General features: G+C 45.5%; 2 protein-coding genes across 2 annotated transcripts in view; one reads left to right on the top strand and one right to left on the bottom strand.

The window, feature by feature from the left end:
- LOC105367383 (nuclear distribution protein nudE-like 1) overlaps positions 1-447 on the bottom strand; it is a 6,307-nt gene extending 5,860 nt beyond the window's left edge. Inside the window, exon 1 of the mRNA XM_011506077.1 lies at positions 376-447. Within this exon, the coding sequence (XP_011504379.1) occupies positions 376-430 (55 nt within the window). The 5' untranslated portion in view covers positions 431-447. The remainder of the gene's footprint in view (positions 1-375) is intronic.
- An 8,720-nt stretch (positions 448-9,167) lies between these two features.
- bark (C-type lectin domain-containing protein bark beetle) overlaps positions 9,168-13,879 on the top strand; it is a 41,434-nt gene continuing 36,722 nt past the window's right edge. Inside the window, exon 1 of the mRNA XM_011506422.1 lies at positions 9,168-9,308. Coding sequence (XP_011504724.1) covers positions 9,168-9,308 — 141 coding nt within the window. The remainder of the gene's footprint in view (positions 9,309-13,879) is intronic.

The raw sequence follows: 13,879 nt of genomic DNA on the forward strand, positions 1-13,879 counted from the left end.
CTCCCCCCCCCCACCCCACCCCACCCCACCCCACGCCCTACCGACCGAGAGCGGAGACCTTTCGAACGAGAGCGAAACCGTCTACCGATTATGTGCACGTAATCATCCCGCGACGCAATAGACGTTCGCGCCAATTGCAAACGGTGCCCAATGACATATCTCGATGGTCAATTGGAGTGCTTTTTTAATCGGCCGAGGACGTTGCGATTGCGACGATAATCATATATTGAAAAATCCTGTGGATTTTTTCTTCGACCGTACGATACGGTTTGTGACAATTCCCGGACAGTGGATATATCATTAATAACATTGAAAATGACAGTTGCAAATGAAAAAAAAAACGCGACTCGCTCAACTTTAGACACTGAAAAATACCTTGTTTATTTGGGACGAAAATACCGTGTTTACATTTTAATGCCAATATCAACATAGGCACGTTTCTTCCACCACCACCACCACCACCACCACCACCACCACCACCACCCCCACCACCACCCTCATCATCATCCTCAACATTCATCCCCATCCGAAACCCGACGCGGATTTTTATTGACCTCGTTGACTTTATTGCACATCTCGGTGATGCTTTGTTTTCCTAGACGCACTTGGCCACGATAAGGTCACATCTTTCGCGTTCGAAGCACGTTGTTCACAAAAATTGTGATACTTTAATAAGGCCGTAAAAACGATTTATCATTATCATTTCAACATAATAGCGCTCCATTTCACGAGGTAACGCAAATTATCCTCTCAGCATATTAGCCAAGTGTTTTGATCGCAATGGTGCGCGCGCGCGAAGGAGAATCTACGAGGATCAAGCAAACTCGAGACTAACTCGCTAGTCGAGGAGCGACGAGACCGCGGCGCGAGAAGAGGAGCAGCATCTTCCAATGAGAAGACGTCCCGCGTAGGCAAAGAAACCTTAGTCGCTAAACTCGAATGCGCAATTATTGGCGTCGTGGACACAGCGCCATGTTTCACTCCATCGGTCCACGATTCCACTCCATCGCAACAACTCCTTACGCTATACAGCCGGAGGCGTAGAGTTAACGAGAGAGAGAGAGAGAGAGAGAGAGAGAGAGAGAGAGAGAGAGAGAGAGAGAGGTTGCATTTACGTGAATAGTCGTAGCGGAGTTATAGATGCGGATGCCTTCCACCGTGTTACAGGGTTTGGTGTCGAGCGCGCCGCCGCCATTCCCGATGTCGAGGTGCGGGCTTTTGTAAGAGCGCGCGACCGAGACGGAGATATTGCAGTGGGCGAAGGCGAGAGGGGACTCACCTGTTTCACAACCTGCGTGACGTACGGTCACGTGACCTCTTGCGCCGCCACTTCTACTCCGTCCGCTCCGTAGGGTTACGACGAAGTGGCGCGAGTGAACGATGCGAGGGAGAGCGAGCGAGCGAGCGAGCGAGAGAGAGAGAGAGAGAGAGAGAGAGAGAGAGAGAGAGAGAGAGAGAGAGTGAGAGAGAGTGAGTGAGTGAGTGAGTGAGTGAGAGAGCAGAGCGTTCACCGCTGGATCACCGCCGAGCGCGTCCAGGAGCTCGAGCAGTCGAACCGCACCCAACGGCAGGCCAGGAGCTCGCGCCGCTTGCTCCCGCTCGGCTCCTCGTTCCATTGTCTCTCTCCACGAGCGCCGACGGCCAAATCGAGTTTTAGCGCGAGTGCCACCTCCCCTACGTCCGCGACCGACCGTTGGCCGTTCGAATTTTCGAGCGGGACGCGCGCCCTCGCGCCCCCTCCCAGTGCCAGGAGTCCCCCAGGGGCAAATGTCGTCGGGGCGGACGAAGCGGCCCCTCGGCCCCGCGGCTCATTAATGCTCAGCAGTGGTCCCGAGATGGGGCCGGCGCTCCCGCGCCTTCTGCTGCTGGCCCTGATGGTGGCCGGGGCGGCACCCGCGCTCCAGCGGACCATCACCACCGAGTCCGCGTCCATCTACTACACGGAACCCGGCTACGCGAGCTCCAACTCCATCGAAGCCGGCTACCGGGGCCCGAGCGAGTTGCCCGGTGGCAGGATACTCCGAGGCAGACGGACCCTCGAGCGAGTCATGAGCCCCTACGTCCTCAAGGAGGACCTGTTCGTCGAGGCCGAGGCCGAGCTCTTCATCGAGCCCGGAGTCGAGCTCAGGCTCGCTCCCATGATCGGCATCACCGTACGAGGCGTCATCCTCGCCGAGGTACGCTCTACCCCGGCATTGGCGAGCGCGACGCCTACGCTACGTCTGCCACCACCTTGCCCCACTCGACCCCCTCTTACCGCTCACCCGACCCGCCGTCATGGCTCCTCGAGCTCGCACTAGCCATCGATGCAATGAAGCGAGTCAACACGTCAAAATCTCCCGGGCTTCTACCGCTAATATTCAAATCGCCCCAAACGATCCCCGGCGGCCCTTCCCACATCTCGACTATTCGACTCTTTTACTACTACCAAGGCCTTTCGCGCGCGACTCTCTTTCTCTCGCGCTACTTTATGTTTTCCAATGCAAATTTATTCGCGCGTAAACGGCGCTTTTGAATCGCCTCGATATCCCAAATCCTTGGCTTTGGTCTGATTTTCCTCTTAATAACCCGGAGAATGGGCAAATGTTGGAGCGAGTTAATTGCTGATTTGGTTTCCCGATATTGGGAGCTAATGTATCGTCGCTTGGTCGATCGGTAGGCGCTTGGATCGCTTAACGCGACTTTCATTAAAAGTGCGTCAAAATTCCGATACGTAATATTGTTATTCTTTCACTGTTCCTTCGAGCAAAATTGTTAATTCATGCGATGGAATTTCGTCGTCCCGCTGCGCCTTCACTTTACGTATAATTTAAACGATCCTCCTTATGCGGTGTGATAAAATAATAAAACCAATTTTATGGATACGACTTAGCTTATCTATGTTCACATATTTATATCAAATCAACTATTTATTCGGTAAATTATTAAACGCACGGAAAGGGAGTGGATTGGAGGGGGGAATGTTTATTATCTATATGTGTTTGCTTTTTGGAAAAAGGTTTGGTCAAATTAAATTTCTTACCTTTTTTTTGTTTTGTTTTTTGTTTTGTCTCATTCGTCGGAATATCAATAATCAACGTAGATAAAAGTAATAATACACCTTCAACTTATTCATCATTCGATATTTCCTTGAGAATGATAGCTGATTAGTTGATTATCGTATGTTATGTACGGTAAGTCGCATGTACGGTTACCGATTATTATTACAAAACCTTCCTCAATCGAGTTTTCGTACAGGACGATTGACATAAGAATGTATATTTTACAAAGGTACAAAACTCTCTCTCTCTCTCTCTCTCTCTCTCTCTCTCTAACTATTAATGCAATAATTCTCACGGTACGGAGTGTAATTTAGCGGAGCGCGTTGTAGTCTCTTCTCCTCATTGGCTATAAAAGGGAAAACTATTAACAGTATCTTAGAAATAGTTTTTATCGTAGTACCGTATTTATTGGTGTGCTAATTGCCAGTTAAAGATGAATCATTCTGAAGGTATTACTCGGCCGAGCAATTTTCGTAGAAAGTTTGAAAATCCTGAGGAATGGATCGATGGAGGAGGAGGATTTCCTTCTTACATAATGTTTTAGTCATTTGGAATTGCCGTTAAAGAGAGACAAAAAGAAAAAAGAAAGAAAAAAATAAAAGAGAAAAAGAAAAAAAAGAAATAAAAAATACTCTCACGTTCTTTCTGTTTGAATTTATTAAATTAAATTAAACGTGAATTTATGCTGCCGCTGGGCTCATTGGAGGATTATAAAATTTCTCTCGCTAAACTTAACGATGAACTTCGGACTTGCCGTATCATACGGTCGGCAAACGTCTTCTCCTTTACTTCACAGACATTCAGCCTCTATTTTAACACATTTACTTAAAAAACGACGACGACGACGACGACGACGACGACGACGACGACGACGACGACGATGACGACGATAATGAAGATGACGATGCGTTTTATGTGGACAAAGGTGGAGTGCTTAAGAAAGGTGAAAAAGTCAGTAGACGATTGATCGCAACCTAATACGAGTCAAAGAGAGACATTTAACATGAGCATACCGACGTACCAGCGATTTTCATTGTTTGGCATGTGTTAATTATTCCTCCCCCTCGAATCACACTGCCATCTCTCGCTTGGCACTTGGCGCGTCAATGTGCGAGCGTGCGACGACAATTGAGAGAAAATACTCTCGTTCTCGTGGAAGGGACTGAAGCTGGTGAACGGCAAGAGGTCGAGACCCGCGCGCGCGAGGTCAATGGCAAGCCACGGGACCGTTCCACGGGTATCGACCGGCGGCCCGGGTGCGCTACGCGATGCGCGGCGAACGCTCGCCAAGCACTCTTTGTTCACGTCGGCACATGGAAAAGCCAATATCGCCTTGAGGAAAAGAGAAAGGCCCACGGCGAGCTACGTCAATCATCCGACTCCGATTACGACCCCTGATATCCTATCGTTCGGCATCCGAAATTGCCTCCCCTCTAGCCTCCCGAGCACTCGACCCATCTCATAATCGTCACGCGGGATGTCTATTTCCATTGGAATGCGCGAGTCGTCGGTCCGAGGTAGAACTTCGGCCCGAAGCCAGTAGTGATCGGGACGGACAGTCGTCGTTTCGTTGAGTCGAGGAATCGTGCTTTGTCGAGCCGCTGCCTCGCATCGTCGAGGATACGCGGTCGAGCGTAAAGTATCGAATGATGCGGGAAAGAGGGGTCCGGGAACGAGTCGGGATGGGACAGCGATCGGCGGGCCTGGGTCGAGGCGGCGGGAGGGGAAAGAACAGTCAAAAAGACGATACGTTGGTCGACGCGTCGAAGGTGCTACGTAAACCTGTAAAAACACGGAGAGAAAAATTTAGTCGGCACGATTCCCAAGATATAGAGGCTGTAAATATTCCGTAAAAAGGCCCACCAACGCGCAGTGACGCGGTATCATCGGGGAACGCAGGGGTGAGGAGTCGAGAGGGGGGATGGGGGGATTGGGGGGGGGGATGGGCGATGGCGGGTTGGTTGACTAGGGGGTAAGGGGTAGGGAGAAGGGAGCACAATGTATGAAAAGAAGAGAGAGAATGAGAGAGTAGAAAAGAAACCGAGCTGCTCGATGCGAGGAACAGCGAACGAAAAGTCGATGGAGTCACTGAATAGAGGAAAAAAGTCGGTGGGGCCTATGACGACGACGACTTTCCTCCTATATGCGGTGACGTTGACTCGGGCTCGGTTTAACGCCTGAGCCGGCCTTCATTGTCCGGGGCCGTGAAGAAAGGCGGCAACGGGAAGCGCCACCGGGCTCAGGTAGAAAAGGGGGAGGCAATCCGGGCCCCGGAACTACCTGCTCCGAGGCTCTCGAGGGCACGTACCCAGGCCTTTTCATACGATGCCCACGTGCTCCAGCTCCAGATCTATTTTTCCCGCACTTTCGACCTCGGCCGTGACTCCCACCGGCAAGGGTTGCCTGCGCTTCACATCTCCCTCGCTGTAATTCAAGGAGCCGGGGGTATGGTTTGTATGTATGAGGAGGGGATTGGGGGGAGGGAGGGAGGGATGGAGGGGGGGGGGTGTCTGCAAACGCGAGACTCACCCATCCGATGACAAAGGAATTCCACGGCCGAGTCGTGCTAAGTAACGTAGAGCTCCAAGTTGATCAGCTTTACGACCGATGCCTTTATTGCCATCGAGAGCGAGCGAGAACACCGCGAGCCTTACAGACTCCTCGCTCTCTCACCAACTCTCCGCGTATCTCCGCCTACTTACATCCTCGCCAACTTGCCCTAACGAATATTCTCCTAAATCACGAGAGACTCGCGACTACTTCGACGTTTGAGGAAAAAAATCTTGGTCGCGAGATACATTACATTGTAATTTCCAACGTAGCGAGCGTCTCTCCCGTATCCCTCTCACCCCACCCCCGTCTTTGCTACATTAACGTAACGAGACAAAGTGGCGTGCCGCTTGGCTGCGTGTCTCTAGCTTTGGAGTAAGAAAGAGGCGTAATGCATTGTTAAATATTATTGACACCGTTTCCACCATGGGCTTCCCGTAAGCTAGACCTCGTTATCTCGTTATACACAACAGGGGGAGAAAAACAAACTAGGACGCCTAATCGCCTGGTTCAATAAAAAATTCCCGACTTTACAGAGAGAGTTGGTTAGGCTTTAAGCGCTCGCACGGTGCATCTCCGTTAATCTCCGATTATTTTACGGCGTAGCTTCGTCCAAAATCCACGTCCCGCTTGGATATTAGTGAAATCTAATGCTGTTTAATCAAATCCAAGCTTCTCAATGAAGGAAAATTACCGAATGAGGTCGTAATGTGCCAGACGTGGGCGTGCCAAATGACAAATCTCTAATAGTTGTAATGTATAATGCTAATGTAAGGTACGTGGCATTATCGGGATTATCTTTGTTAAGATAAAAAAGTTTCTCCGTATTGTTAAGGAGAGCATTCGCATTCTCTATGAGCATTATAATGTGAAGGTTATAAATGAATTTGCACGCTACTGGAATAATAATAAGGGAATATTTTACAAAGCCATGGTCGAGGTGTCGTCGCTAAATTTCATTCGAATCGTCGGACGGGGAACGCGAACGGGGGACAATGAAAATTTTCTATTTGACAGATGACGGGCATGTTGACGTTGAGTGAGGGTTGTTGGCGCCGGATCAAAGAAGACAAATATTTCTCTTGCGGGCTCGAGAAAACGGGCGCTGACAACGGAAAAAAACGCGCGCGTGTCACGGGCGCCACTTGGGAAAATCCACTTGTCGTAAGAGGGTTGAGGTTAAAAGGGAGACTAGGGCCTGTCAAAAAGCCAAGATCAAAAGTCGTGTCCCGGGCTCGGAACTGGGATCTGGGGAACGAGTTGGCCCGAGAGGAGCGCGGATTAAACGCTCCTTGCGAATCGATCGAAGCGAATCATCATAATCATCATCGGCGGCGACGTCGCTGATAGGCCTCGTGATTCACGTGGTCGATTTTACAAATCGATCGTCGGCGATCTCGCAATGTGCTTGGATTATCGAACACATGGGAATTCCAGAGCGACCGATCGTCGATCGCGATAAATCGAGCGCCTCCTGATCCTCGCATCTCAATATCTTCCAGGCGCCTTTAACGTATCCTGGCGTTTCCAACAGCGACCGTAAACTAGGAGCCGTAGGTGCGAGAGATCGAGCGATACATCCTGATTGATATTTATTTATTCGTTGTTTGGAATTGTCGACATTCTCATAACAAAATTGATGACGCTGTCATCAAGTGCTTTCTTCACTAGCCACGGCAATCTGTGGATCTTTTAAGAAAACCGTTTTTCCATTCAATAATAACAGGCGACGAAGTATTACGTAAGACGAATGAATACCTTCCGATGAGATCTGTGAGTTTATATTTGTAGCGCAAATTTCCATTTCCATTCTAAACTTATTTCGGTACTAAAATATGTAAATCTACTATGTACGTAATATTAATGTACAGGTAACGGAATATGAAGAACATATTCTTAGGTAATTAAAAGATTTGTTGAAAAATGTTTAAGTCGCTTATTTTCAAATATTTAAATTATTATTGCTAATTAAATTTTGGGGGGGGGGAGCGTTTTGCGAAAAGTCTGTCGTGCGAATTATCTCGGACGACGAGGCGAGTGAGTTTGTAAAGTTCGCAGGTGTAATTCAATCTCAATGTTGCTCAATCTTTAATTTTGATATGCCGATAAAATTGGGCCGTTTTATTTGATTATTATAATAAATTTTACGTAACGCGTTACAAGTAATTTGAATAAGTGATGAACCGAACGAAGCTTCGATTTATCAAACTATCCACACTCGCAATAAGTTCAAACAGTGATTTCTCCTTCCTCTCTTGCTCCCCAGCTGTCACTCCTTTCCATCATTTTATTTACTCTTATTCTTCCTCATCATATTCATAAAACTCCATTCGACGAGTCATTCGTTGACAAAGTCCCCCGTCAATAATGCCCCTCTAACTCTTCCCAGCCAATTCTGATTTCGCAGAAGTCCACCCCCAGACTCTTTCCGTCCACATCAAGAACTACGGCATTAGGGACCTCTCGTAGCTCTGGTACCCATTTACCAACCGCTAATACCACTACATAGGCATATGCACTCCTACGCTCCTACGCACATACGCGTACATTTTTACCATGCGCGTGGCGTCTTGTTTCTCTCTCTCTCTCTCTCTCTCTCTCTCTCTCTCTCTCTCTCTCGGTGCGTATCGCAAAAGACGATGTGACGATTATATGTCGCGCGCCAGTGTGAATCATTTTTTTTTTTTTTGTTTTTTCATTCCTGAAACGACGCCGTTACTTGCGCTATGGTAAATTAAGCTGATTCATTCAAACTTGACTTTTCAGATAACCACGGTGGTACGTAAGCACGATCACCCGAGCGCTTATTTAATCAAGTGCTTTTTCCTTTTTGACGCGATCATAAGCGCGGATGCAGTGGTAAAATTTTTCGCTTCGACACTCCGTCACGAAGTACCGAGATTTATCATTGCCAATTTCAACGCTCACGAATATAATTAACCAAGGCAATTGTTAAAACCTGTGAAAGTCTTTGGTTAAATCTTGTCAACCGAAGTACGTCGTGCAAATTAAAAAATAATTCGTCCACTAAGGTTCGAGTTCCCACGTACTTCATTAGGGCCTCGATAGAGCTGGTAATTAATTTTCTCCTGTCTTTCATCATCGTACGTGACGCCCTCACCAAAATCTTTAATACCAGCCGCTATCGACCACAAGTGTCTTTTTTTCCATCTCGCACTTGGTTTATTATATCTGGACATCAGCCATTCGCCTTCGTTTCCCGACACTCGTGACTCACCTTCTCAGTAAATAATCATAAAACGCTAGAAGCCGGAATTTTCCTGGTGGGATGAGCCACGCGCGCGCATAACGCCTTCATTTGCTTAACCCTTATGAATAGAATAAAGGTCCTCGCTATTCTTGGATATCCATCGCGATAGGCGTTCGAATACAAGATTGCGGCCTGATAGTATCGTTAACTTTAGTGAGCGAGAAAAAAAGGGCCAAATAGAGGAAAGAAAACAACAATGCGACATGGAAGGTGGTGTCGGTGTGGGCGAAGCTGCGCGTAACGTCTCACTAACGACACTCGCGACACACTTCCGCGCTCTTGTAATTCCGATAAGTCTAATCTAGATGCGTGGCACGAGCCTAGCTGATAAGATAAGCCGGGGCTACACTTGCGTCATGGACCGATCGATATTGGGCCTGAGAGTTCGTATGAATCGCGTGCCACCGATGGGCTGCAACGAGGTCGAAATGGACGACTTCGTGTCGGTCGAGACACGGGGAAAGGAGTGAGGCAAGGGACGTAAGATCGATCGATAAGCTGGGGGCGGGGGGGGGATAGCCTTTGATGCGCGCAGGTGTCGATGTTACTGATAAATAAGCGACGAAGGAGGTAATACGCAGGTTCATATGGCGAGGGCCCGAGGGGAGGTCGGGGTTGTCATCCACTTTTGGGTTTTTGTCACGTCCACATTATTTTCACGAATTTCTCCCCAAAATGTCATCGTAAAATTCATTATTAATAACTTTATTTTACCGATCCGAGCTCCTAAGATGCACAGTCACAAAATTGTCAAAAACCATCGTCAGTTTTACTCGAAATTACCACGACTTTGGTATACGAGTGTTTATCCGTAGAGCATAAACAGATGTTTTATAATGCGCTTTAATATTAGTTGGTCAACGTATGTGCATTTATTGGGGTTATTGGAATTAAAGTATAAAAGTCAGTTATGAGAACGGTGTTGCAATTGTTATGTGCGGACAAAACATACGTGTAGTAACGGGTGGACTACAAAAGTATGTAGTCTGCAGGAAATATCGTTTCACCGCAGAAATGAAGCACATGTGTAAGCATGTAGCTCAGCTTGGCTCGGAAAGATAATACGATTAGCTAAAAGTAACGTACGTAAACTCCGGTAATTATTCGGTAACAATGTAAGTGTACCGGATTAATTTGAGCAAGTTTCGACGGGCAGCTCTGGAAAACCGACCTTTGTGCAAACCGTCGACCGACTGTACGTTAACCCGTGGCTTGTTGAATGTCAGTTTAGTGATGGGTCATTAGAAGGTCTACTCGGATTTCTCATTAGCATGATTTTAAATATATAACCTATTACCTCCTAGCCTTTATATACATATCAATTTTTCTATCTATCTATCTGTATATTTAGATATATACACACACACACACACACACGCACGCACACATACACGTACACACAACTATTACTATACTTTAACTAGTAAATAATAGTATAAACCTTCGTCTCTCTCATTGTGTAAATATTAATTTCGTTTCACATTTCATTGTGTAAATTGTAGATTAATTTCACATTTTATTTAGCTTACTTTATTTTCAAGATAAACCTTTTTCTTATCTATTTTAAGGCAAATATTCGTATGTATTAGGTTGATTATACGTGAAAACATATTTTTTTTCATAAATGAAATTCTTGATATCTGTTTCAAATAGATATTTCAAAATTTATCCAAAGATTCAGAATTGTATATATTTATCAGCTTATACAAATTGAAAGTACATCCTAGATTTTAGTTTTTTTTTTGTTTAATATTAACAATATGGCAGTACTCTAAGAAAAGCAATTTCATGTATACGATTATGGCATTTAATGTAAGAAATTATATAAAAAAAATAAAAAATACAAAAAAAAATAAAAAAAAAAATTTTTTTTTTTTTGCCTAAAGTTCATTATTGTCTGAATGGTCTTATAAAAAACAATGAAATTTGTTTCTTTTTTCAATTCTTTGCAGAAATATATATATATATATATATATATATATACATATAGCGTGAGAACTTGAAAAGATGTTACATACACGCTCATATAAACCATGATTTCGTAATAAAATTATCAGAATATGAAAGGTGATGAAGTAAGATGGAGTTAAATAAAATCTCGCATATCTTAAGCAATATGCTCGAAATATACACAAGTATAACACGAGCACTAGACATAAATTATAAACCAGAATCTCTTTGAATCCCAAAATATGCTCAAAACTTATGCAATAAGGACAGCACTTTGTGCTCGTAATTCCCATCGAATCTATCGACGAAAGCGAATTGCATTCGTAAATGCATCGAAAGTTTGCCATTCGAGCCAATCGTCATAATGATTTGAGTTTGGGATTGTAAAGTTTAATAAATATGAGACAATACGTGAGACGAAATTCATAGGGTGTTAAGTTAATATAAGACAGAGTAAGATTTCGAGTTCTTTCTTTCAACGCTCCAACCTACTCGACTACTCAACCCTCGGAACTGCCATTAATAATGAAAAATCTCATAAGAATTGTTCTTTCAGTCAACGGTAACGATCTAACCACCGACCTCTAATCCCTTCTTACCACCCGATGAGCTAGCTTTCTCCTCCCCCTCCCCCGTATCCTCGATCGAAACATGCCTACTTGGCGTAGGTAAAAAAGTAAAGGACAAACGGCTCGGCCGTTAGCTTGGCTGCGCATAATCGCGCTACAGCTACGGAGATGCGCGTAGGCGTCTGGGAAAGGACGAGTCGAAGCCGACGTCCGTTACTCGGGGCCGCATTGTGCAGAGGATGGTTCGTGGTACGTAGCCCGTGGGCCCGGCTGGGGTCAAGAGGGGAGGTGAAGCGCCGCTAATTGCCTCGCTCGCATGCGGCTCGCGTTCCTTTTTCCGCATGGCCACCACGAGGTCCTCATTCTTGAGTTTCTGCCCGAGCAGCAGGAAATACTCCGCCTCCACCTTCGCTTTTCAATCGCCACTACCGTCAACTTTCCTCGATGCCGCGCTATCGAATCGACTATTCGTACTTTAAGGCCCGGCCGTATATATATATATATATATATTTTTTTTTATACGCCAATCAGCAATTGGCACGTGCGTCGTTTGAAAACGGGGACGCTCGTGTCGTAATGCCCGACAATACCAGATCCAAAGTTCAGACAGTCTCCAATTTTTTAGTGCGAGATAATTCGCTGGTGGTTACATGAATAGAATGCAATTGAACGGCTAGTCCAATCAATTGTAAATTGAAGCTTGTATTTGACCGTTACGAGCCTTGTGCCGACTATTGTGGAAAGTTTTAGCATTCCATAGGACAGAGCCAATTGAATTTTCACTCCTAGCTGGAACTATAACCGGGGGAAGTATGGCTTTGGATTTCCGAGAAACGTCTTCCTAGACGGAAACTCGCGGCTGTACGATAATTCGAGGGAAAAAGGAGAGGAGCTCGTTAAGCCGCGGCTATTCGCGCCAATTTTTAATTTCAAGCAAGAGCGAGCGAGCTGGAGCAACCGCCGTAGCTTAGTGAGCGCGAATTTTCCTCGAATACCGAGGGGAGGATCGGTCGAGGAGGAGCCGTGTAGCATCCGCGGAGCCGGAGGACCGCGACCCTCAGCTTCTTCGACATATAATTTAACGGATAGACGAGGCTGGATAGTTATTGACGAGTTTGCGCGACGGGCAGCCCGACACGAAATACCATCGTCTCCGTGACAATCGTGACCGCGTGTGCTTTCGTCCCGGTAATTGTCGTGTGTGCACGTTTTACGATCGAAAAACCCGTGAAACGTAGAACGCTAACGTTGCGCTGAACCTCGCCTCCTTCTTTATTTAAAGTCCGAAATTTCAACATAAGCCTCAACATAACCTCGTTAAGTGATAATGAGAAAGAAATGTTCTTTCAAACGCGACGTTAGAGCATGAGCAAATTGACTCGTTAACATTGATCGTTAATAGTCGAGGGTTTCGCCGAAAACTCGCGTTTTTCGCCAATTTGGAACGTTGATGTATTAAATTATCGTAGTGCTGCTTTCTTTCGGCAAATTGTTATAAAAATTTACCGTCCCTATGAAAATTTCGCTTATTAAGGCCGTTCGTTGTTCCTGACTTTCAAAAGCAAAAGTTTTTGGTTTTTGACACGATGGGATACGTGTCTTCGACGGGGTTTAAGTAAATTTTTAATTTAAATAAACATATTTAAATAAACATAAAACACTAGCTCATCAGTCAGCTCAACGTAAACAATTTAATTAACAAAAAAACAATTTTCCACTTCATACATCATTAATGATACTACTAGTTAAAAATATATAAATAATTTGGTGGTAAAATAAAAACTCTCGTTACACACTTACGTCAACACCTACCGGCCAATTATTTTTTCTTTTTCTTGTCTTATCTTTTTTATTTCTTCTTCTTCTTTACTTTGTCGTTTATTTTTTTTTTTTTTATTTTTTTTTTTTTATGTTTTTGTTCTCCTGCAAATCGACGATAAAAATCGACGTCAACAGGAGATTGAAGTTTTGGGATGAACGAGAGAAAGGGAGTTGAGAAACACCAGAACCGACCACAGAGTAGAATACAAAAATTTCTTACTCAACACGAATTTTAGATGTACTCTTGTATAAATGTGCTGTATGCTCTATGTATGCGATAACGACATTTGGCATCTACGTACATATTAGAGCGATAAGTGCTAAATAGAGCACTCGGCAGTATTACCAGGAGTACAACGTGAGGCATGCGAGAATGCAACCGAGCTTAGTGTCCACGTGTGCAGATAACAACCAGATTACCTCCTCTTAGATTGAAGACTGCACAGACGTTTTGCGGGATGTGCTCTCGGTTTATATGGATGTAACGCATTCGACTGTATGTTATCGGCTATCCTCTACGGGTAACCAGATACGACGATTAGGAAACGCTTATCCAAACCGTGTCGTCGACGATGCCATACACATACAATTGGCGAAACGAGTTGATATTGCCAAGAGATTCGTAGGATTACGCAAGGAGCCCGAGGCTTTCGAGAAAAGGCCAGAGTTTCATAAGG

This window comes from Ceratosolen solmsi, unplaced genomic scaffold (genome assembly GCF_000503995.2).
Source record: "Ceratosolen solmsi marchali unplaced genomic scaffold, CerSol_1.0 scaffold7, whole genome shotgun sequence".
Lineage (NCBI taxonomy): Eukaryota > Metazoa > Arthropoda > Insecta > Hymenoptera > Agaonidae > Ceratosolen > Ceratosolen solmsi.